The sequence below is a fragment of the Dromiciops gliroides genome, chromosome 4 (genome assembly GCF_019393635.1).
Source record: "Dromiciops gliroides isolate mDroGli1 chromosome 4, mDroGli1.pri, whole genome shotgun sequence".
Lineage (NCBI taxonomy): Eukaryota > Metazoa > Chordata > Mammalia > Microbiotheria > Microbiotheriidae > Dromiciops > Dromiciops gliroides.
This window is the reverse complement of record NC_057864.1, coordinates 362751452-362775744: the sequence shown is the minus strand read 5'-3', so window position 1 is coordinate 362775744 and position 24293 is coordinate 362751452. Positions and strand designations below refer to the sequence as shown.

At 38.2% G+C, this 24293-nt stretch overlaps 1 protein-coding gene across 2 annotated transcripts in view; it reads left to right on the top strand.

Annotated features, from left to right (window-relative positions):
- Window positions 1-3357: 3357 nt before the first annotated feature.
- Window positions 3358-24293, top strand: part of THEMIS (thymocyte selection associated) — a 241945-nt gene continuing 221009 nt past the window's right edge. For both annotated transcript variants that reach the window (XM_043963045.1, XM_043963046.1), the window contains exon 1: window positions 3358-3460. In XM_043963045.1, coding sequence (XP_043818980.1) covers window positions 3370-3460 — 91 coding nt within the window. In that variant the 5' untranslated portion in view covers window positions 3358-3369. The remainder of the gene's footprint in view (window positions 3461-24293) is intronic.

Genomic DNA, 24293 nt, shown 5'->3' with positions numbered 1-24293 from the left:
CAACTCTAGATATGTTGTTGTTCGTCCTTTGGTTTTGAAGAGGACCAATGACATTATGGATGATTTCATGAGCTGTGGGTGAATTGGATTTAAATGAAACAGAGTAGTACAAAGTTATGTCTTATTCTGTCTTCCAGAGTCTTTGAAATCCAGTGGCAGGACTAAAGTCAAGATGACTGGCAGTGGTCCAGGATAGAATGGATGATCTTGGCATTGATGATTTCTGGCCACAATCTAAGAGCTCCATAGTGCCTGTTACAGCCACCTTTGTGGCCATATTGGAACTAATGTTCTTATCTGCCCATACCACTGGACAAAGTCTTCACATGCTTGAGGTAGATGTTTCCCTAACTCACCAATGGGTATGAGGCCTGTCAATTATCCTCAGCCTGGTTTAAGCCACCTGCCAAGATGATTTTATTGGGGCATGGTCACTGTGCATGCTATAGCTTCTTGGAGATACAGGTGAGAATTGGACACCAAAAGTGGATGAACTGCCCTGAAAAGAGCTTGGCAAGCCCTCACACCAGAAGTGCTAGTTCCCCCATTCATGCCATACATCTTAATTCTAGGTAGACGAACTCATGATCTTATGTTGTCTGTTGTAGAATATTATTTGTGAAAATTTGCTTGTTCCATACCCATATCTACAGCACAAAACTTATAATTGATGCTTGCTGTATATTGTGTATCATATACTATATATGATCTATGAACATTTTAAATATATATGACTGAGGAAAGAATGCAATGGGGAAAATAAATTTTTCTCTCCCTGGTCATTCTCCCCAGATGCTTTATAAGCAGCCCCAGGTAAATTCAATAACACTGCCAAGAAGTATCATTGGGGATTGAGAAGCAGTGGGAGAGAAAAGTTAAAGTGTATTTCTAAACCTCTAGACTCATAGGAAGAAAGGATGTGGAAAGGAGGCTCAATACTGGATGATGGGGTATACCACATATCGGGAGCTGTGAAACTCATCCTCAGTAGTAGTAGTAGTAGTAGTAGTAGTAGTAGTAGTAGTAGTAGTAGTAGTAGTAGGCCTCCATCAGTTGTGGAGGACCATGGATCAGCGCCTTGAAGAGCCACAGGCCACAGTGTGGCTGTGCTGGAGTGTCCTCTCCAGGGCGCTGGCCTGGGCAGATCAATATGGAAAACAAGCTGTTGCCCATGCAGCAGGTTTTCCCTCTCTGCGACATTGGTGGATCCAAAGGAGAGGCAGAGCCAGTACAGTTTGGCACCAGTGCCACCACAGGAGTTGCCAGAGGGATGTGATGTCCAACATCCAACTGCTTAAGGGACTCCGACTCCTGATTTTTCCTCGGGGTTAACTCCCAAAGCTTTTCCCATATATGGGTATAGCCGCAAAGCAGTGGAGGTTTAAAATCAAGGTTCCTTCCCCTAGGTGAGTTGCCTGCCAAGGCTGACGAGCCCCACCAGCCTGAATTGACTGGTTTTAAGGCACCAGTGACTCGCCTTCACCCCTCCTCCTGTTAGTGGAAACAGTTCCGCCACGAGAAGGCCAGGAGTTGGGCTTCGGTTGTCAGAGGCTATTTGAGATGCACGCCATTGGAGCATTTTATAGAGAGTGGGAGCTTATCCCCCACTCCCACCCCGGCATGACAACCTTTGGAACCAACTTATCCTCAGATAACAAGATATTAAAGAGGGAAACTTGCTTGTAGGATACAAAAAGAATTATTATAATGCCATCCCTGGGATACTTCTTGTTTCATGGCAGAGGCCATGGGAAACATTGTATGTGGAAGGGAAGGCTTCAGCTATAGTAATAGCTAGCATTTAGGTTATTTTAAGGTTTGTAAAGCACTTTGCAAATATCTCATTTTATCCTTGCAACAACCCTGTATATTCCTGAAAGGCAAGTGCTATTATCGTCCCCATTTTACAGATGAGGAAACTGAGACAGACAGACGTTAAGTGACTTTTCCAGGGTCAAATGGCTAGTAACTATCTAAGTTTGGATTTGAACTCAGATCTTCATGATTACAGGTCCAGTGTTCTAACCGCCTCACCACCTGTCTGCTCATGAGATTTTTATCCATACCTTAATCTGTCAGGGATTCTAAAGGGTTCCTTATCTATGGGAACCTCACAGAGATCTGGTTCCCTGAAATCAAGAAAAGTTTTACTTTTTTTTTTTCCTGAGGGATAAGGAGAATAACAATGAAAATTAAAAGGTGGGTAGGACACCATATCAGACAGTGGAAGAAGATATCTGCCTTCATTTCCTAGAAGCTCAAGGGAGCTTTCATGAAGTGCTTTATGTTAGAGGATTAATAATGGAATTTAGTGATGGGAACCAATGAGCTACAACATCTGTAAGGAGCTGTGGGAAGAATGATTTGCACACATAGTGATGAAGCAGGAGATAGGAGCTACAGGTAGGATTGCACTGTGCAGTTACCTGGGGGTAATTGTAAAGGAGAGTGCTAAGGAGGAGAGGAGGAGTTCCTCTTGTACACTACTAGAACCATACCCAGGGTAATTCTATAACTGGCTGAAACCACGCTCCTCGGTGAGGGTTATCTATTACCCTTTAGTGTTTTTACTTACTAAAGGTTCTGATATGATCACAGACCTTTAAATAAACTCATTCATTGTTTGAGCTTTGTTCTTGCAAGGTGAGTTAGTTACTGTCACACTGGGTGATATGAGATAAGAAATTCACAGATGATTTGCCAAGGGAGGGTGAAGAAATGAAATAAATAATTGAGAAATGTCCTAAAGGATATTCTAGTCCTTCATGTCAGGGGAGAGCTTTTGTGAAAATGGTGACAATAATAAGAGTTAGAGAACAGAATTTAGAGATTATCTAGTATAACATCTTTAATATACAAAGAAACTAAGTTCCTTATTTACTTATATAATCAGTTAATACAGTGAGACACATAAAATGCAGTCACATAGGGCCCGATAAGTAAGTGATCAGATAGAAAGTCCGTGTGAAATGGGCCACATTGTAACACAGTTTTGCATCTAGTTTAGTTTCAGAAATCCCTCTGTTCAGGTAGTCCTTTCACCTGCAGCTTTGACCACAAACAGTTTTGTCTAGGCTGCAAAAAAACATCTGGGGAATCAGTAGGCAATGAGAAACATACTTGGCATTCTCACTCTGTGGCAGCTGTTTAAACTCACTCACCCCGCCCCCATCCTGTTACTTTAGTGTTGGAAGGAAATGAAGACCACAATGAGGACAATGAAGAAGTTTTAGTACCTTCCTTATAGGTTCCCCACCCCCATAGTTCAGTGTGTGTAAGGAGATGGCCCACATTCTAACTGTCATGAAGTGACTCTCTACAGCCCCAGGCTTTTGTGGCACCAAGTGTCTGCATACCCCTGGCTCAGCAATGACATCCACTCTTCAGGAATTCATCCACTCTCTGAATCCCAGATCCCTCCCAAGGGTCCTTCAGATCCAGTCAGGCATCTATTTCCAAGGTAAGCTACATTTTTCTTTCTAGTAAAAAAAAAATGTCCAGGACAGAAGACATGTAACTGTCATTCTTACACTTTGCACAAAAGGGATGAGAAGGGAAAGATTAAGAGGGTCATGCGAGAATTCTTTTAAAGTCATATCTTCCAACAATCTTGGAAGACAATTCCATGTACCTGCCAAAAGCACCAGCTAATGGTAATTTGTGTGGAATCCACCTTGGCGATGGTGGAAGGGAAGGAAATAGAATTCTTTTTTTTTTTTTTTTAAGAATAAAAGGTGTAGCCATCAGTCGATAAGCATTTATAAAGTGTCTATTATGTTCCAGTAAAGTACAGGGGATACAGAGAAATAAAAAAGACAGTTCTTGCCTTCCAGGGGCTCATATTCTGGTGGATTGTGATTAGGTGATTGGGTGTAATTGAGAGTTTTGTTTTCTTGGCAGTCTCTGAAATGCACTTGCACTCTTATTTTGCAGTGCCAGTTCTTCCTACTTGGAATAATGACAAACCTTTGATTTGAAGGTGCATCCAAGCAAATGTTGTGTTAAAGTTTATTTAACTTTATTTCAGGATCTCATTCTATGGAATCATAATTTCAAAAATCTGACAATCAAAATTTTAGATTTAAACAATGGAAAAGGATAATTATGAATTCTGTTGTGGGTTCTTAGAAATATAACGAAGAAGAGAGATTATTTAGACTCTTAAGGGATGCTTTAAAAATTTTGTTCTTTTCAGGTTGTCTGAAAAATATGGGTAACATATGTAGTCTTTTGTTAAAAATCTTAGGTTTCCACCTGTGGTTTGCTAGCAGAGTTCATCAGGAGATGTATATCCATATCCAAATATATATAGACACATACATATATACATATGTACACATATATATACACATACATATACACACAAACATACACACATGCATTCTATCTGGTATAGTAGAATGGTAGAAAGAGATAGGTATAAAGGAGAACCAGAGAAAATGCAAAGATACATCTGAGTTGGAAGAGGTCCCTTTCACTTGATGTAATAGGGGAAAGAGTGAGGGAAGGCTTATTGGAGGAAATGGCACTGGAGTCAGACCCTTGAAGGAAGGGAGGAAGTTCATCACTTGGGCATGGTGGAATGGAGGTGAATCTATTACAAATGGATCGGAGCAGAAGGGGTGGGGGTGGGATTTGCACAAAATCATGAAGAAGAGATGAATATAATGAGAATAGGGGACAAAAAGTATGATGATAAGATCAAAGCTCTGTGGAGGGCCTTGCTCACCAGGATCAAGAACTTGAGCTTTACTTAATATACAATGAGATATCACCAAAAGTTTTTGAGAAAAGTGATACAATAATCACGTGGCATAATAGGAAGGTTGCTTGGGAATTGGTGTGGAAAACAGAATGGAGAGGGGATTGACTCAAAACATTTATAAGATCATCATAATAATCCATTAGAATTAGTATAGGGTAACTAGGACTTTATCCCAGGGTACCTTGACCTCCTGGGGGCACACATCCTTGTCTCAGAGACTGCTGTCCTCATATCTGACTTTTTGCTCCTCTCTGACCTGTACTCCTGCATGGCATAACCACCTCTAAGCCATGAGTGACACGATTTCATTGCTATGGAACGCTTCTCCCAGGGCATGCCCTATCCATCAACTTCCTTGGGGATGAGGGTCTAATTCTCTGGCAGATGAGCGGTTGGTTCCCTCTCCTGGTAAGATTCCTGGCGTTCCTTATACTTCACTTCCCTCCTACTAAATTTGCCCCAGGTATAAGGATTTTAAATTATATCTCTGACAATCTACATGAGAAGTAATGAAGTTATGAACCAGGATGGCTGTAATGGGAATGAAGACAAATTAGAGGCAAGAGCTAATGCACATGAAGAGACAAGAGGATTTGAGATATCTGACTGGAGGAAGAGGGTGATGATTAAGAAAAGGTCAAAAGTAACTCTAAAGTCATAAGCCAAAGTAACTGGAAGGATAGTGCCAGTTCCACAGAGGGTTAATTGGCTTTACATTTATTCTTGGGTTAGAGTCTATAATTCTTTTTTTGTTTGTTTTTAAGGGAAGATTCCATAGTCATAGATGGTACTCTTTAAATGAATCATAGGTTCACAAATATAATCAGACAGAATATCGGAAGCAAACAATCTATCAATAAATAAATATGTATTATGTACTTACTATGCACCAGACACTATACTAAGTTCTGGAGAGAAAAAAAAATGTGAAAGATAGCCCCTGCCCTGAAGGAGCTTACAATCTAGTAAGGGAGATAACATTTAACAAATACACAACCTAGTTATTCATTTTTTCAGGATTTTAGGGGTTTTCCTCTCTTTTTGTTTTTTGGTGAGGCAATTGGGATTAAGTGACTTGCCCAGGGTCACACAGCTAGTAAGTGTCAAGTGTCTGAGGCCGGATTTGAACTCAGGTACTCCTGAATCCAGGGCCAGAGCTTTATCCACTGCGCCACCTAGCCGCCCCCTTGCCTTCATTTTTTTTTTTTTTGATGAGGCAATTGGGGTGAAGTGGCTTGCCCAAGGTCACACAGCTAGTAAGTGTTAAGTGTCTGAGGCTGGCTTTGAACTCAGGTCCTCCTGACTCCAGGGCCAGTGCTCTATCCACTGCGCCGCCTAGCTGCCCCCCTTGCCTTCATTTTTAAAAGTAAGGAAATGGAGGCACAAAGTGACTTTTGCCCAAAGTCCTACAGGTATGAAACAACAAAGCTGGGAATCATATCCAAGTCCTCTGACTCAGCACAGTATACAGAGAATGAGTACTAGCTCTGGAGTTAGAGAACCTGCATTAAAATCCTGCCTGTGAAGCTTACTACCTGGGTGATCTTGAACAAGTCTCTTGGTTTCTCTGATCCTGAATGTCCTTCTCTGTAAAATGAGAGGTTTTTTTCTGTGATGTCTCTTCCAGCTCTAGATTGACAATAACTCCAAAAGTGGTGTTATTTCTTTTGAATCCACGCTATGATTGTAAAAATACAAGGGTAACATGGGATCGCTTGTAGTTCTCAGCAACATAATATGTGGCCATTGATCCAGAGGAATATGTAATCACATTAGAAAGTCCATAAGAAGAGATTCAGATATTAGTAGGCCAGATTCAGTTGTTGTACAGTTATTTTTCAATCATATCTGACTCTTTGTGACCCCATTTAGGGTTTTCTTGGCAAAGGTGCTGGAGTGGTTTGCCATTTTCTTCTCTAGCTCATTTTTTTTTTTTTTTTGGTGAGGCAGTTGGGGTTAAGTGACTTGCCCAGGGTCACACAGCTAGTAAGTGTCAAGTGTCTGAGGCCAGATTTGAACTCAGGTCCTCCTGAATCCAGGGCCAGTGCTTTATCCACTACGCCACCTAGCTGCCCCTCCAGCTCATTTTATACATGAAGAAAATGAGGCAAACAGGATTAAGTGATTTGCTCAGGGTCACACAGCTAAGTGTCTAAGGCTGGTTTAAACTCAGGTCTTCCTGACTGCAAGCCCAGCATTTTATCTCCTGAGCCACTTAGCTGCCCCAGGTAGATGAATGCTATAAACTTAAAATAAACATGCAACTTGAATTCAAGATCACGAGGCTAGGTACCACAGGCAGCTAGGTGGCATAGTGGATAGAACACTGGGCCTGTAATCAGGAAGTCCCAAATTCAAATATGGCCTCAGATACTTATTACCTACAAGACTTTGTATCTTTATTATATTACAACTTTCTATAATGAATCCACATTATAACTTAAGTTGTAGAAGAGCCGAATGAGAAATTGAAAAGCAAAGCCACTGAACTGGACTTTTAATTCAGAGAATTGTAACAAAATGTGTCTTTAATTTTTTCATTTGTAATATGAAGGGATTGATCTTGAAGCTCCCCTTCATTTTCTCTCTCTCTTTCTTTTTTTCCTTCCTTCCTTCCTTCCTTCTTTCTTTTTCCTTCCTTCCTTCTTTTTTTTTCATTTAGGCAACTCCTGGCATGGAATTTCCCTCTATTAATGCAGTGCAACCACTCCTCTGTAACTTGACAGTCTTAAAGAGTTATCTGGGTGCACTGAGTGGTCAGATGACTTGCTTATTGTCTCACAGCCAATATAGTATCAGAGGTAGGACTTGAACCAGGCCTTTCTGACTCTAAGACCAGCTGTCTATTGCAGACACTATATCATCTAACCAGAATCTCTTTTAGCTCTGTTATTTTATGACAATAACCAGAACGGTACCTTGTTGAGGATGGGGGAGGAAGAGAGGACAAAGACTGGAAATTCCCTTTTTCTGGACTAGGGGAACTTCTATGCCAGTCTGGATGAGGGAAAGTTGGTGACATTCTTATATCCCTGGTAGAATCTGACAACTTTTGTTCCTTGAGAAATGGTGAGACTCTTGATGAGTTTTATGCCAAAGTATCCTATTTGAGTTGTAAAATATCCATGTGGGGGGAAGCTAGGTGGCGCAGTGGATAAAGCCCCGGCCCTGGATTCAGGAGGACCTGAGTTCAAATCTGGCCTCGGACACTTGACACTTACTAGCTGTGTGACCTTGAGCAAGTCACTTAACCCTCATTGCCTCGCCAAAAATAAAATAAAATAAAATAAAATATTTGTGTGAATGTTAATATTGGAAACTATTTTAATAACAAATTAAAGCCTACAAAGAAGTCAAATTATTTATTGAGTTTTTGCTGATAGATACAGAATACTTTGAAATTTATAAGAATTAATTGCTGCTAAGCGAATTATGGCCTATTGGAAATAGGCCTTATCAATGAAAATTGAGAGAAAAAACATGTACTAAATGAATATTTATTGCATTAACAGATACTCTGTTCATGAAATCCATTCTATTTAGCTCTATGATAACTTTCAATATTCAGAGAATCAATAGTAGTCAAAATTTTTATATTCCACTTTGTGTCAATGAACAAATAACCTCCCAAGCCAGAATTCACTCCTTCTTCTCCTCTGTTCCCTAGTTTTTTCAAAGTACAGACCAAGTGCCACCACATACACCAAACCTTTAATGATCTTTCCAGGTTTAAGCATTCTTTCCCTTATAAAATTACTTTCATATACTTGTATATTTTCTTACTTGTGTTCATGTAGTATTAACTCCCCCTCCTCATTGAACATGAACTTCTTGAAAACAGAGAGTATTTTGTTTTTTGCCTAGTATAGTTCCTGACACATCATAGGGGCTTGATAATATCTGTTAAATTGAATTTTCTGAATAAACTTTTAATTTCAAAGATGTAGATATAACAGTAGGGACAATTTTTTCTGCTTTAAGATGTTAACAAATGTCATAGTTGCTAAAGGCAAAAAGGAAGCCTCTGATATGATCTGGTAAAGAATAAAGTATGAAGGAATATTGTTTCTACCTTTGCCCTCACAATACATAATCTGACCACATCTCCAAAGCCAAAATAGATTGACATCACAGGGTGGAAATTACCAGTAGAGTGTCCATGTATGTATCTAGGCATGAATGAGAACTCTGTGGTTCTGATTTGGTCCTGTCTCACATTCTGTCATGGAATCCCCTTAGGAGGAGGTGGCTGAGCAAAAAATCTTATATAGAACCATGGAGCATATCAACAGGGTGATTTTTGAAAGACCAAGGTATGTAGGAAACATATTTGAAGCAGCAGGAATCAAAATTGCTTTTTCTTCTTTCAGAAAAAAAATTAACATTATTTTGTTGCCTTAAGGTTTACAAAATGCCTTCCTCAGAAAAGCCTGTGAGGGTAAGCATTCCTTTTCCCTTTTTACAAATGAGAAAACTGAGGCCCCAAAAGGTTAGATGACTTATCCAAGACTACACAGGATGAGGGCAGGGATTGAAATCCAGGTTTCCTAACTGTCCAAGTGGGGCTTCATTCTTTTCTTTGTTGATTACACATTTTCATATATGACAGTCATTTTTTGGATATATCCAACTCTACCCCTCATTACTCTAGAATAGAACTCTACATCATTCCAAAGGGGGGGGGGCAACTAAGAAAAAATACCTGTTATAGTAACTATGTCTGAAAGCATATGTCTCTGCTAAGGAAGGCAGTGAGCTTTATTATCACTTTTCTGGGATCAAAACATGTTATTGCAGTTACCCAACGTTTAGCTTCTTTTTAGTATGCTTTTCATTTACATTATTGCAGTTATTGCTCATATTCCGAGCCTACTTATTTTAGTCTTTATCAGTTCATAAAATCTTGCCATGTTTCTCTGCATTCCTCCAAATCCTTCTGTATTACTGCATGGTAATATTAATTACATTCACTACCACGTTTTGTTCAGCCATTCCTGAGTGAAGGGCACCCATTTCTTTCTCATTTCTTTGCTTCCACAAAAGGAGTTATTATAAATTTCCATTATGTATTGAGCCTCTCTTTCACCTCTTGGAGTATGTGCCAAGTCACGGGATCACTGGTCAAAGGCTGTGACCTATGGACCAATTCGCAGCTCTAGCCACAGTGTAGGTTTGATTTTCTTATTGTAGCTATTCCAACATTGATTGCTTCCATTTTTTTTTTTTTTTTAGTGAGGCAATTGGGGTTAAGTGACTTGCCCAGGGTCACACAGCTAGTAAGTGTTAAGTGTCTGAGGCCGGATTTGAACTCAGGTCCTCCTGAATCCAGGGCCGGTGCTCTATCCACTGCGCCACCTAGCTGCCCCGATTGCTTCCATTTTTGACATCTTTGCCAACATGTGCAGGATTCTTATGCTATGCTGCCTTTTCATACTGAATCCCCTGCTGAATCAGAACAATCTAGAAGCTAAATTAGCTAAAAAGCAAATTTCCAGGAATGTTAAATTATTGAAGGAGAATGACAAGGGTAAAAATGCCTCTGTGTCATCTGTAAGATCTTGAGGAGTTCTTTTAATTTATAGAACAATGGAACTGTAAGGGGATTTAGAAAACATTTAGTCCTGTGCTCATTTTACATATGGAGACACTAGGACTTGTCCAAAGTCACAAAGTAAGTTAGTGGCAAGACAAGAACCAGAACCTATATGTCCTGACTCCCCAGACCAATGTTCTTTCCATTATGCTATATAATTTCTCCTTCCTGCCGTTCAGGGGATAGTCTCTGATTCTAACTTAACTAGATGTCAGAATTGTTAATAATGCCATTATCACTTTTTGCATGATATTATAATAGTGAAGATTACTGATTCTTCTGGTTACTAACATATTTTATAAAAATGAGTTTTTTAAAAAGGATTAAAAATTATTTTAAGGTCAACCAGATTTTAAAGATAGGAAAAAAGGTGCTAAATTTCCATCTCCTCATCTCAGTTAAAGGCATTTCCCACCCTATACTTATAAATCAATTGAATCTGAGGCTTTATAAGGCACCACTTGAGTTAAATCTTTTCAGGGAGCCTCAGAAGATGTTACTCTGACAGATGACTGGCACAGGAGATTATTCCTGGTTGCCAACCTACTTTCTCTTTGCCTTCCATATTGATCTGTTCATCTGAAAGCTGCTTCTGTTTATTATCAGAGGAACTGTTCTAATGGGTCATCCAGAGTTTTCTTCTGAATTAGGAGACTAAGGAGACTTCCTGCTTAATTATTAAGCACATTGGGGAAGGGGTTGGAGGGTTGTAGGAGATAGAGACACAGTAACATTGGGAAGAAGAAAAACAAAATAAACCCTATCCTGGGGCAGCTGAGTGGCACAGTGGATAAAGCACTGGCCCTGGATTCAGGAGCATCTGAATTCAAATCTGGCCTCAAACACTTGACACTTACTAGCTGTGTGACCCTGGGCAAGTCACTTAACCCTCATTGCCCAGCAAAATTTTTTTTTAAATTAAGAAAATTAAAAATAAACCCTACCCTGAACTCTAAAGATGAGGAGGCAGTTGGACAACCCCTCACCACCCCCCAACCCCAGCACTGTTGTTCTAGGTAGAGAGCTGACTCCATAAGAAAAGGCCATTATCATGGAGCACCACTAAGCTTAACTGTCATCTGAAATATAGAATGTTAGAGGAGATGGGAAAGGAAATGTTCTTTCTGCTTTTCATCCTCTCCTTCCTCTCTTTCTTCCACCCTTTATCCATTATCCCTCCTTTCTTTCTTTTTTCTCCTTCCTTCCTTCTCTCCTTCTCTCCCTTTTTCTTCCTTCCTTTCTATCGTTATTTCTTTCTTTCCCTCTAAGGGCCTGAAATTAAAAGTGTATTGCACTGGGGCAGCTAGGTGGCATAGTGGATAGAGCACCAGCCCTGGATTCAGGAGGACCTGAGTTCAAATCCGGCCTCAGACAGTTAACAATTACTAGCTGTGTGACTCTGGGCATGTCACTTAACCCCAATTGCCTGACCAAAAAAAAAAGTGTATTTCACTGAATGTGTGAGAACTTTTATAATATGTATGGATATATAATATGTACATATGTATAAAATATTTGTGCAAGTATATACATACACAGCACAAGGGGATTTTAAAACATCATTTCTTAGTATAGCAGCTTTTCTTAGTATATAATTTAGTATGTTTGTATTTGTATATACACAATATCCATCTACTCCCCAAGTCATTCACTGTTTCATATATCTACTTGTGATCTCAGACACTTACGAGCTCTGTGACCCTGGACAAATCACTTAACCTTAATTGTGTTAAACATCCAGGGCATTAAACATCCTATAGTCTTGATGTATGTCTTGCCACTGGACCCAGATGGCTCTGGAGGAGAGAGTGAGGTTGGTGACCTTGCACAGCCCTCCCTCACTTAAATCCAATTCTGTGCAAGTCATGACATCACCTCCATGTGTTGGTCATCTTTGAGGATGAAGGACAAACAACAACAACAATGACAACAACAAAGGATAGGACCCACACACAACACACCAACTCTTAATGAGGGCCTTTTCCCCCATTTTCTTTCCCCAAGATCTCTCTCATCAGCAAAGTTATTTCTGTACTCTCCATTTTTAGACTCCCCTCTCTCTATTATTGAGAGAAGCAGCTTCTTTCTTACCATTACCATCTTAGGCTGATTCACAGCTCTACCCCCTTACCCTAATGCATAATATGCTTAATATACCATCCAGTGCCTTCCTTAGAGTTGCCCATTCTTTTCCTTATTATGTTGTTGGACCTGAAAATTTCACTGTCAGGGGTGGCTAGGTGGCGCAGTGGATAAAGCACCAGCCCTGGATTCAGGAGGACCTGAGTTCAAATGTGACCTCAGATGCTTGACACTTACTGGCTGTGTGACCCTGGGCAAGTCACTTAACCCTCATTGCCCCATAAAAACAAAAAACAAATTAAAAAAAACAATGAAAATGTCACTGTCTAACCTTGTCATGAGGGGCTTTTAAATAATTTTGTTTACTGTGACAGCTAATCTTTATATATAATTTAGTATGTTAATATTGTTGAGGCAAAAAGAGAGGAGCCCTGTCTCTTCCTTCCTGGTTTTTTTTTTTTGTTGTTGTTGTTGTTGTTGCTGTTGTTGTTGTTGTTGTTGTTTTGGAGACAATCTTGCCCAAACTGAAAATGCCTCAGCCATTCATAATACCTTATCTCACTACTCATCAGCATGGAAGCTTTAACTTGCTCCATTTTTTACCTCAGCTGGTTCTGCCCACCTTAGGTAGCTTGGTTGTCCTGAGATCTTGGCGGTTCATCATAATGGTGCTGAATTTAGTTAATGAGGACCTAATCAACTTTAGTCCTATTGCAGCTCAGAACTCCCAAAGCTTCCACCTCCTCAGGGGCAGAGATTACAGGCATGCATTGCCACACCTAGAATCTTCCTTCTTTTGTTTTGAGTAACAAACACCATCTTAGAAACTGGCTTTCATTACATTCAGAGTGAGAAATCACACATATTTCCTTGTCTTTGTTCTTTAAAACCCTTCCCACCTCTACCCTTGTTTCAAGGCTGATGAAACAAACAGACCTTGTAGGCTAGACAATGATAAAGTTCTGCATCAATGCAATAAATGCAAGATAAATCCACCTACAAGGCTAATGCAAATGGAAAGTAGTCTTAGGGCATGAAAGATGCCTTTAAGCTCTGTAAAGTAGGGGGCTGCTTTCTCTTCCCCTCTCTTTTTATTAGTTTTAATTTAAAATTTAACAAACACCAAAAGGAAGGAGTATTTCCACATATGAAAAGTTTTCTCTGAATATAACTTCACTTTTTAAAAAGTATATAATAAAGTGCACATATTACTTCCAATGCTTTCTTGCTTGTTTGTATTGCCTTCCGAACTTGCTTCAATTCTCTTATGCTCATTTTAAAAAGTTATTCCATGGGGGGCAACTAGGTGGCACAGTGGATAAAGCACCGGCCCTGGATTCAGGACATGAGTTCAAATCCAGCCTCAGACACTTCATACTTACTAGATGTGTGACCCTGGGCAAGTCACTTAACCCTCATTGCCCTGACCCCCCCCCCAAAAAAAAAAGTTATTCAATAACCCTTCTTTTCATTTTTTTCTTTTCGGCAACACTCCCTATCCTCTCATCCCACTATCTCCCTCCCAATATAAAAAAGAAAAACACAATCTTTATAACAAATAAAAATAGTCAAGCAAATCAAATTCATACTTGGCCAAAAATGTAGGTATAGTTCTGTACCCTAAGTCCATCACCGAGAGGCTTGTTTTCTCAAAGTAGCCTTTCCCTATACCTACACTGATGTCTGTATTTGCTGTGTTTCTAAATAAAGCTTCTATTGACTGAGCTCAAAATTGCAAGATATGGTTTCTAGTACAACCATGTTAATACATCATTAATTGAATGACTGGTGCAGAAAAGCCATAATTACTTCCTAGGGTTTTCCCTAGCTCAAACTTTCTCTGTGGGCTTAGAGATACCCTTTAAAAGTGTATTTCTGAAAGGGTGTTTCTTACCACCTACCCACATTTTTTTTAATCGCCCACATAGCTGAGGTTGACTGGGCAACCCTTTATTTCCATGACCATTGCACCTGTTAGAAGTATTTAGAGTACTTTTGTAATGGGAAGAAACTCTCAATAGTTATTCTAAGAGGGCCTCCACTTGCTGAAAATTTCAACCACATGAAATCACTAGATAATCTGAAGAAAAAAAAAACCAACTATGAGCATGTATTGCATGGAAATTAGTGGAGATCTAAGGAATAGTGACATGTCTAAAAATTCTGCATCACCCCTTTACCCCCCCATCCTTCATCATTTAAGCCATTATCACCTAATACTTTCCAATAGTTTTTTCCAATAGTTTAAATATTATGGTGAATTTAGTCCATATTTTCCAAACCCTCAAAAAGAACTTGCCCCAGAGATTCCAAGGATAATGTTTTTTTAGAGTCAAAATTTTTCAAAATAGTGTTTGACAATACTTTAGATTTATTCTAATCCAATTACCTCATTTTACATATAGGTGAAAAAATTAAAGTTCAGAGCAGGACTTTAATTCCAAGATCCCATAGGTGGTTAACATTAGAGCCAGAATTTGAACCTGTCTTCTGACACCAAAGCCAATGCTCTTTCCCCTAAACCATACTGATCCAAATGTTAGGGGCGACCTGGATGGGGGGGTGGGGTAGCTCAGTCAAAGAATTAGAGGCTCATAGCAAATCTTGTAAAATAAAAAGAGATTTATTAGGAGAGAAAAATGTATGGCCAGGGAACAGAATTAGTATGTAGACTGTCCTGCTGATTAAGAGAAGAGGGGTCTTTTTGTACGTTTACAAACAAAAGGTATATGCAAAGAAACTGGGAGAGGCAAAACAAATGGAAGGGAAACAACTGGTATGGAGTGCCTGGATATAAGTAGCACCCATCCTTATCAATATATCATCTTTGTTCCTTGCAGACCAGGGTCTTTGTGTTCAGCCACACTGTATTCCTGAGGTGAGAGGCAGAGCTGCTTTGACCTTGGGAAAATTTAAGGATTCCTTGGGGTTTGGGGCCCCTTGTCTAATTGTTGTGTGGTCTATTATTTGTGTCTGGCTCTACGTGACCCCATTTGGAGTTTTCTTGGCAAAGATACTAGAGTGTTTTGCCATTTCCTTCTCCAGTTCATTTTACAGATGAAAAAACTGAGGCAGTTTTAAGTGATTTGCCCAGGGTCACACAGCTAGTAAGTGTCTAAGGCTGAATTTAAATTCAGATCTTCCCGACTCTAGGGCCAATGATCTTTCTATTGTGCCACCTAGCTGCCATGATCCTTACAATAGTGAATCTTAAGTACATTTCATTATTATTTACTAGCAGCTGTTATGAGACTATTAAAATTGAACTATTAAAGTAACTGAGTAAAAGAAATAAATAACGTGACACCCATGCTCATCTTTAGGTTGGTTTGCTCTATTTGGGGTGGGGGCATGCAACCATTCACTAGATAAAAGAAGAGCTTTGCTTCAAAGGTCGTTCAAACAGTTTTTACAAATATTGATGTTTAGTGAGTTATGCATTGTGGCCATGCATTTTATAGAACCAGTGCAGGTTGAAGAGTTTGTATTGCAAATGTTTTCTCTGTTTTAATGCCAATGTAATTATTTTATGGCTAATTGCATTTAATTATTTTTGCAGGCTTAATTTAATTGGAGGCACTACCACTAAAAGTGCCAAATCCTAATTCTGAAAAAGTCTAGCATTCTATTTTCCCATTTTAGCATTTCATAGGCTTTAAACATTCCAATAAGGAAAAACTTGTACTTTTCCCACCATATCTTTTTTAAGAGTCTTTAGTATGGTCCACGATGATTTTTAGCTACATCAACTAGAACCAAATAAAATAACCACTCATTTGGAATGGTATCCTATCTAGTGATACAAGATACTTTATTGATAGAACTTCTGTTAAATGAAATGATGCAGAGCAGTAGTTTTTCATGGAAAGTAATATCTCTAAAGCTGTATTGAAAATGGGAGTAAAGTTATTAAAATAATTCTATGTGATTTGTAGTTATACTGTAATAATTTTCTCAAGCAGAAAGCATGATTCTGTGATGCTTCTCGGTGATGATTTTGCTTGGAAGGAGCTGTCTTGCTTCCATCAGAATCTCTAAGTTCATTTGTCTAGCTCCTATTCACCTCCACCAATGAATAATTTAAGGAATTTATATCTAAGTATTTCAATAAAAGAAAAATGTTCTTTGTTGCTGGCATTTGAAATAGGCAATGATTTAGTAAATACTTCTTTGAGGCAATAGTCTAAGATACGATACTAAGAAAGCAGAGAAAGTTCCATTTTGAAAAGTTGTTTCTTTTGAAAAAAAAATGCACTCCTATTTGGCCTTCACTAACTTATTAATACTTGAACATTTAGGATTTGGCCATATCATATCATAGATTGGATTTGGATGGGACACTGGAGTTTTATCTATCATTTTACAGAAGGGAAAACAGAGTTCCAGAAAGTTTAAATGATTTGTCTAAACATAATAAATACAGGGTAGGAAAAAAAAGTATTTAATAAGTGCCTATTATGTAGCAGGTATTGTGCTTAGTAATCTCTTTCTCTGTATGTAAGCATGTGTGTGTCTGTATGCATGCATGCATGTATGTATGTATATATACATGTATACATATGTCCATCTATCTATCTATCTGACCTCTGTCTGTCTTCTATCTATATCTATCTATCTACCTATCTAATTTATAATTTGATTCTCACAACCTGGTGAATTAGGTGTTATTATTTCCCTCATTTTTAAAGTTGAGGAAACTGAGGCAGATAGCGATTGCGACTTGCTCAGGGTACATAGCTAGTAACTAAGGCTGCATTTGTCCTCAGGTCTTGTTGACTCCAGGCCCAGAGCCCTGGCCACTACACCACCTCACTGCCTTTAGATCTCATGGCAGAGACATGCATTTGATCCAGGCTGTCTGTCTCCGACTCTTTCCTCTGGATGAAGGCTATGTTTTCAGGCGCCATCTTGTTTTGGGCAAGGTTTAACTTTTTCCCTTAAAAATTTTGTGGAACTTTTTCATTGGCTTAGTCCTGATGCTTTAGCTTTAGGATAATTTTGCTGCCAAAATCATATTAAATAACACAACATGGGTCAGCAACGAGTTGTCTTTTCATTTTATTTAAAGTCACTGGAAAAATGAGAAAATAAGGATCCAAAACCTTAAAACATAGATATAAAATGAGCCTGACAAGTTTAGTACTTTTCAAAAATTTGAATTATATGCCAAAGTGCATGAAACTTTTTCTCCTAAACTTTCATTTTTTAATTATGAAGAGCTGTTTTAGGAAATACATGTGTTAATAAACAATGCAAGAAAACCTCAGATGAAAATAATTACCACTGTATCATTTTCAACAGTGACAGAGCAAAATCAACTGGGAGTATACTTTCTACATTGTTGGTTTAATTGAGGATGTGCCAAAGCTACACATATTTGAGGACAATAGAGTATTCAAATCTGCTAAAGGGGATTCACACTGGGTAATTTGCTGTTTATTTTAAGTAAAGAATAATCTCATCTGTCCAGCATGGACTTACATCAGAAACCATCTACGACAATGGGAGACTTACATGCTTTTCCCACTTGCATAATGATTCCTGTGCTTTCTTTCACAAACTTTACCCTCAGGAAGATGTGATTGTAAATCTTCTTCCTAATAGTGACAAAAAGAGAAAGCAAATGTGGAATTATAATTTCTTTCAACTGCCCCTATTATTTAAAACAACATAAAAGTTGAATGGCTGAGTGAGACTATCACTGTATTTAGTTTTCAGCAAGGACAATTTCCTGGACCACTGGACAGTTATCTGCTAGTGAGAAATAGCTGCTGATGTCAAAAAGAAAGTAAAATGTGGCCTCTGGAATAGTGATGTTTGCTCTATGTTATAAATGAAATTTATACTATACCATAGCTAGCAAATTCCTTGAAAAATGGGTAAAGATCAAAACAAACAAATCTAGAAAATCAATTAGAGCTAAAAATGTAATTTTGAAGCATTTCTGTATATTCAAAATTCTCAAGTCTCTTGACATTTAAAATTCTGCATTATTCCATATACAAATGTGTCTTTCTCCTCCTTTAAAAAAAAAAACCCAACTTTTTAGAATGTCTTTTTTGTGTCAAATTTTAATCTGAAAATGAGGTTTATATTCACATTATCAACCAAGGCTTTGGCATAAAGCTTCATGCTGAAAAAGCTATTTGAATGAATCTTATGCTTTTTTTTTTTTTTGGTGAAAAAATGTTTTAAATGGAGATGAATTATTTATTGTTTGACAAGGAGATTTTGCCTGAAGAAATAAAAGATCTCCCCAGAAAAGAGAAGGTTGACATCTACTAAGATATATATTTGGATTAAAGGCTCAAATTTCTTATTTTTAGAGGAAAAGTCTTAGAGCAGAAGGAATTTGACTGTAACTGGACTAAGGTTATTCACAGTACGTTTTTGCAAATTGAAGAAAGGACACACTTAACTAAGTATGAATTCAAACTCTAAAACAAAATATTGATTATTTTCTTCTGTTCTTCTCTTAATGAAATCAGAAAAAAATGTTATTGTAGATTCGTGCCTTACTCTTACCAGTTTTACATACCCTTGATTCCTCAGCTGATGCAGTCCTCAGATATTCTACTTTCTTGTTCTTCTTGTTCTTCTTTTTTTAAAGCAGATAGTCCTGCACGTAGTCCTCATTCTGCCCTTAAGATTTTGACTCAGTCAGTTCATCATAACTTTATTTTCCTTGAAATTGCAATTTAAGGTCAACTTCTTCCAAGAAGCTATTCCTAATCTCACTCTCTTGTCTAATACCTACCCTCTCCTTTTAAATGAATTTTTTCTTTTTTATTTATTAGTCAATATTTTCTCTTCTATGAGCTAGCAACCTTCACATACTGAGGATCATAGATTTGGAACTGGGAAAGACTTTAGAGGTCATCTAATCCATCGCCCTAATCCAACTTCATGTCATAACCATGTGTGGTTTTTACTAACACAAATTCTATAGGTCACTGCTATATATGTTGTGTCAAGTTACCAACTGCCTTTGTTGACTGAATAGCTGATTCCTGAAGCAAAAGCATTTGAGAAAATCCTATGCAATTACATTTACCTCTCATTTTAACTTGGCACAAAATTCCATAAAAATAAGAATTCATTAGATGATTAGAAAGGATTCTCAATGAACTCTTACTCTATTTTTTTATGCTAATTTAATCATATATCCAATATGACAAAGGACTTCAATCATTCAGTCATTTGATTCATCAGTTCAATCATTGCCTCCGACATATACTGGCCATATGACCTTGGGCAAGTTATTTAACCTCTCAGTATTCTGGGCAATTCTCTGAGACTGTGAGCTGCAGAGAAGGTGATGTCATGGAGAGTTTCCTCTTCTTGGATTTCTTATATCAGTACAATTACAAGGCCAGTCCCTATCTCCAGTGTAAGTGACTGATGTGTTCATTTCTTTCCCTTCCTAATTAGAATGTGAGTTATTTGAAGGCTAGAACGGTTTTTCATTTCTTTTGTATCCCACAAGAACCTAGCACAGTGCTAAAGTCTTAGAGAGTACTCAATAAATATGTTTATTGATTTACTGTTGCTATTTTTTATGAGTTATATTAACAGTAGCTATATCTTCTGAAGTCACATCAGGATATATGGTCTGACAAAAGTTTTTCCCCTTCATTTGTGAGTTTATTTTTTAGGAAAAGTCTAATAAAAAGCATAAAAATTAAATCATACTTAGTTACACATTCATTGAATTGTTTTTTTTTTTTACTGAAAAGAACATTACATGAAAAGAAATTATTGTTGTTTTTGTTGTTCAATTATTCAGTTGCATCTGACTCTCCATGACCGTGGGCCATACCATCCATGAGGTTTTCTTAGCAAAGACACTAGCCAAATACAGTTTATTTTTTAAAAAATTAATAAAGTATTTCTTGTTGTCATTCTGTCTTTTATCTACTGTTGATGACCTCTTAAGCTATTCATACTGGTTTTAATAACTCAGTTTTTTTGATAATTGTCTCTATTTTTTTCCAAAATGCTCTTTGTAAGTCTGAGCAGTTCACATGGATTAACAAGAGATGATTCATAATTTCAGTGGTCATTGATGACTTTCCCAGTGCCTCAAAGATGTTAATCAGTGAAGATGAAATTTCCATTTTATCAGTGAGAGTACAAATTTGCATAGTTTTCATCATGTCTTGGATTACAAATGTTGGCATGATGAAAAATCTTTACATTCTGGCACCTGTGATCTATATGCTTTTCCTTGTTCTATTCTACTAGCAAGTTTCTTTTTCAGAATGATGGATATTGCTATGTCAGAAGCACATGGCAACCTGAGACACCATAGTATATTGTTGCTGTTCATTTGTTTCAGTCATGTCCAGCTTTTTGTGATCCTGTTTGAAGTTTCCTTGGCAAAGATATTGAAGTGGTTTGCCATTTCCTTCTCATTTTATAGATGAGGAAACTGAGGCAAACAAAATTAAGTGACTTACCCAGGGTCATGCAGCTGGTATATGTCAGAGGATAGATTTGAACACAGGTCTTTCTGATTTCACACCCAGTGCTCTATCCACTGCATCATCTAGCAGCCCTGAGCCACATATACCACACTGCAAACATATGGTACCTTTTGAAGAAACAGAATCTTAGCCTTGGAAGGTATAGACCGTCATTCACTCCAGTTCATACACCTCCCACCTAAAAGAAGGCACACTACAGAATACCTACTTAGTGGTTATCCAAATCTGCTTAAAATCCTTCAGTGGGGCTGGATTGGGGTGGGAAGGAAGATACTACCTCCTTAGGCAACACATTCAATTCTGGAATATCTCTGTTAGGAAGCTTTGTAAATGAGATAACTTAGATAAAGTACTTTTCAAATGTTAAAGTGCAGCTTGAGTTTGAGTCTTTGCAGCTCCTACACATTGGTCCTGATCCACTCTCCTACATGAAAACCCTTCAGACATTTGAACACAGTTATCATGCCACTTGTCTCCCTTCCACTGCTACTGAGTATGGCATGTACTCGAGCTCCTTCATGTTCTAGACTAGTCTCCTCAGGATGTACTAGTTTATCACTGTCCATCCTAAACTGTGGTCCCTGTAACTGAACACCATATTTCAAAAGCGGTCTCATCAGGACAGAGGAACTTTCCCCTCCTAATTCTGGATAGGAAACCTCTTTTTTTTTTTTTTTTTAGTGAGGCAATTGGGGTTAAGTGACTTGCCCAGGGTCACACAGCTAGTAAGTGTTAAGTGTCTAAGGCCGGATTTGAACTCAGGTCCTCCTGACTCCAGGGCCGGTGCTCTATCCACCGCACCACCTAGCTGCCCCAAGCCTCTTTTAATGTAGCCCAATAGCACATGTGTTTTTTTGGGTTTCCATATCACACATTTGACTCATATTGGGTCTGCGGTCTACTACACACCGAGATTGTTTTCAGACCACCTACTGCCTAACTGTAACTTCTCCATCTTGTTTTTGTGACCTTGATTTTTTTGATACATGGAAGGCTTTAGATTTATCCCTTTTAAACCTTATATTATCTGATTTAGCCTATAATCCTAACCATTCAGAGTCCTTTTAGGTAAGGGTATAAGATCTTCCTTCAAACTGTGAATCATCTACAAATCTGAAGGGTTTTCCATTTATATCTTCATCAAAGTCATTAACAAAAATATTTAAAGCCCAAGGCCAAGTGGAGGTCCCTAAGGCAACCCACTGGAGACCTCCCTCAGAATGAACCATTTGATTCCTCTGAATTCAGCCAATCAATCCATTCTGATTCTAATTATATTATTTCCTAGCCTACATTGAATCAGAGGATTATGTTTCTAGCATGACAGGCTATTACATTTTTTATTAAAATCTAAGTATCCTTTATCTACAGCATTCTCCTAGATTTCTGCTGACAAACCAAGCTTCAATAATCCCGCTAAGTGCTTAATGTGGTTATCCTTACAGATACATACAGTTTTGGAGATGATACTTTAATTCAAAGGAAGAATGATAATTATTCAGGCACTATGGACTACAGCAGTAACAGAGTCATCAGGGAGTTTTAGAGCCAACTTACCTTTCTTACTGCCCCTCAAATCACATCAGGGTTTACCTTACTTTTCCAGATAAGTAAAATTATCATCTTAAAAACTGGTGGGAAGAGTTGCCACCAGCAGTTATGCTCTTGTTCACTTATTTCCCAAGGCCTGGACCATCCTAAAACCCATCTAGGATTTCTGGGCATCAAGAAGATCCACAACTGGGGCAGCTAGGTGGCGCAGTGGATAGAGCACCGGCCCTGGAGTCAGGAGGACCTAAGTTCAAATCTGGCCTCAGACACTTAACACTTACTAGCTGTGTGACCCTAGGCAAGTCACTGAATGCCAATTGCCTCACCAAAAAAAAAAAAAAAAAAAGATCCACAACCCAGACTGGAGAAACCTACTTACTCCTGGGCTTCCCCTAGTTTTGGCCATCCCAGGACCCATGAAGTGATGCAGCAGGATGAATTCCCTACTGCTTTGTTTTCCTCTCCACCACAGAGCTTTACTGCTTATAAGATTTGTGTTTTTTTTGTTTTTGTTTTTGTTTTTGTTTTTTTTAGTGAGGCAATTGGGGTTAAGTGACTTGCCCAGGGTCACACAGCTAGTAAGTGTTAAGTGTCTGAGGCCGGATTTGAACTCAGGTCCTCCTGACTCCAGGGCCGGTGCTCTATCCACTGTGCTACCTAGCTGCCCCTGCTTATAAGATATGAATGAGATAGAAATCAACAACTCCATTCCTTCTAATTAGAAGGAGGACCACCAGGATTTACCATCCACCCAGTTACTATTTCCCCAGAATCCTCTAGGCCTTACCCACAGGCCTGTCTCTATACCCTGTAATCACCAGGATGATGATCTTAACTCCCTATGTAACTTAAGGACTTGTAGGCCATCCACATCACTGCTGAACATCTAGAATTTCTGGGCCTTTATATGTGCTCTGAAGCAGAGCTTTCTTTTATATGGTGTATCCTCAAATTAGAATGTTAAATCCTTGAGATCAAAGACTTTTTTTTCTTTTTGTTTGTATCTTCAGCACCTTGCTTAGCGTGTTGTAAGCACCTTTATTCATTAATTAAATCCTAATGAATGGTTTCTATTTATTTAGATGATAACAGTTTGCCTTTATATAGTACTTTAATATTTTCAAAACACTTTACACATGATTTTCATTTGATTCTTACAATGATCTAGTGAGCAAGATGTAACTATCCTTATTTAACAGATAAGGAAATTGACACCGAGAGAGGTTTTACCAAGCATTATACAACTAGTAAGAGTCCAAGGTTTGAATCATACCAGACCTTCCTAACCCCAAATCTAGTGTTCTATCTCTACTATGCAATATTGCCTCTCTAATAAATTTTCAGAATAATGTTTTATAGTCATCAGGAACCTAGAGGTTATGGTATCCTGAAAAAAAGTAAATTCAGACTCTACTGCTTTCTTTTTGGAACACATTATATTTATTGATATTGTTACCTATCAATGAAATAAGTGATTTAGCAGTTTTTTATTAATTGTTTTTTCGAGTTACATTTAAAAATAATTTTTAACACACATTTAAAAAAATTTTTAATTTCAACTTGTCTCTCCCCCTCCTCCCTCATTGAGAAGGCAAACAATTTGATATGTTATACATGTGTAGCCATGCAAAACATAGTTTCATTTTAGTCATGTTGTAAAAGAAAACTCAGACCATTCCCCCGTCAAAAAACCCAACCAAAAATAAAAATAAAAGAAAGTTTAAAAAAAACAATGCTTTGATTTGCACTTAGACTCCATCAGTTTTTTTCTCTGGAGGTGGCTATCATTTTTCATTATGAGACTCTACTACTTTCA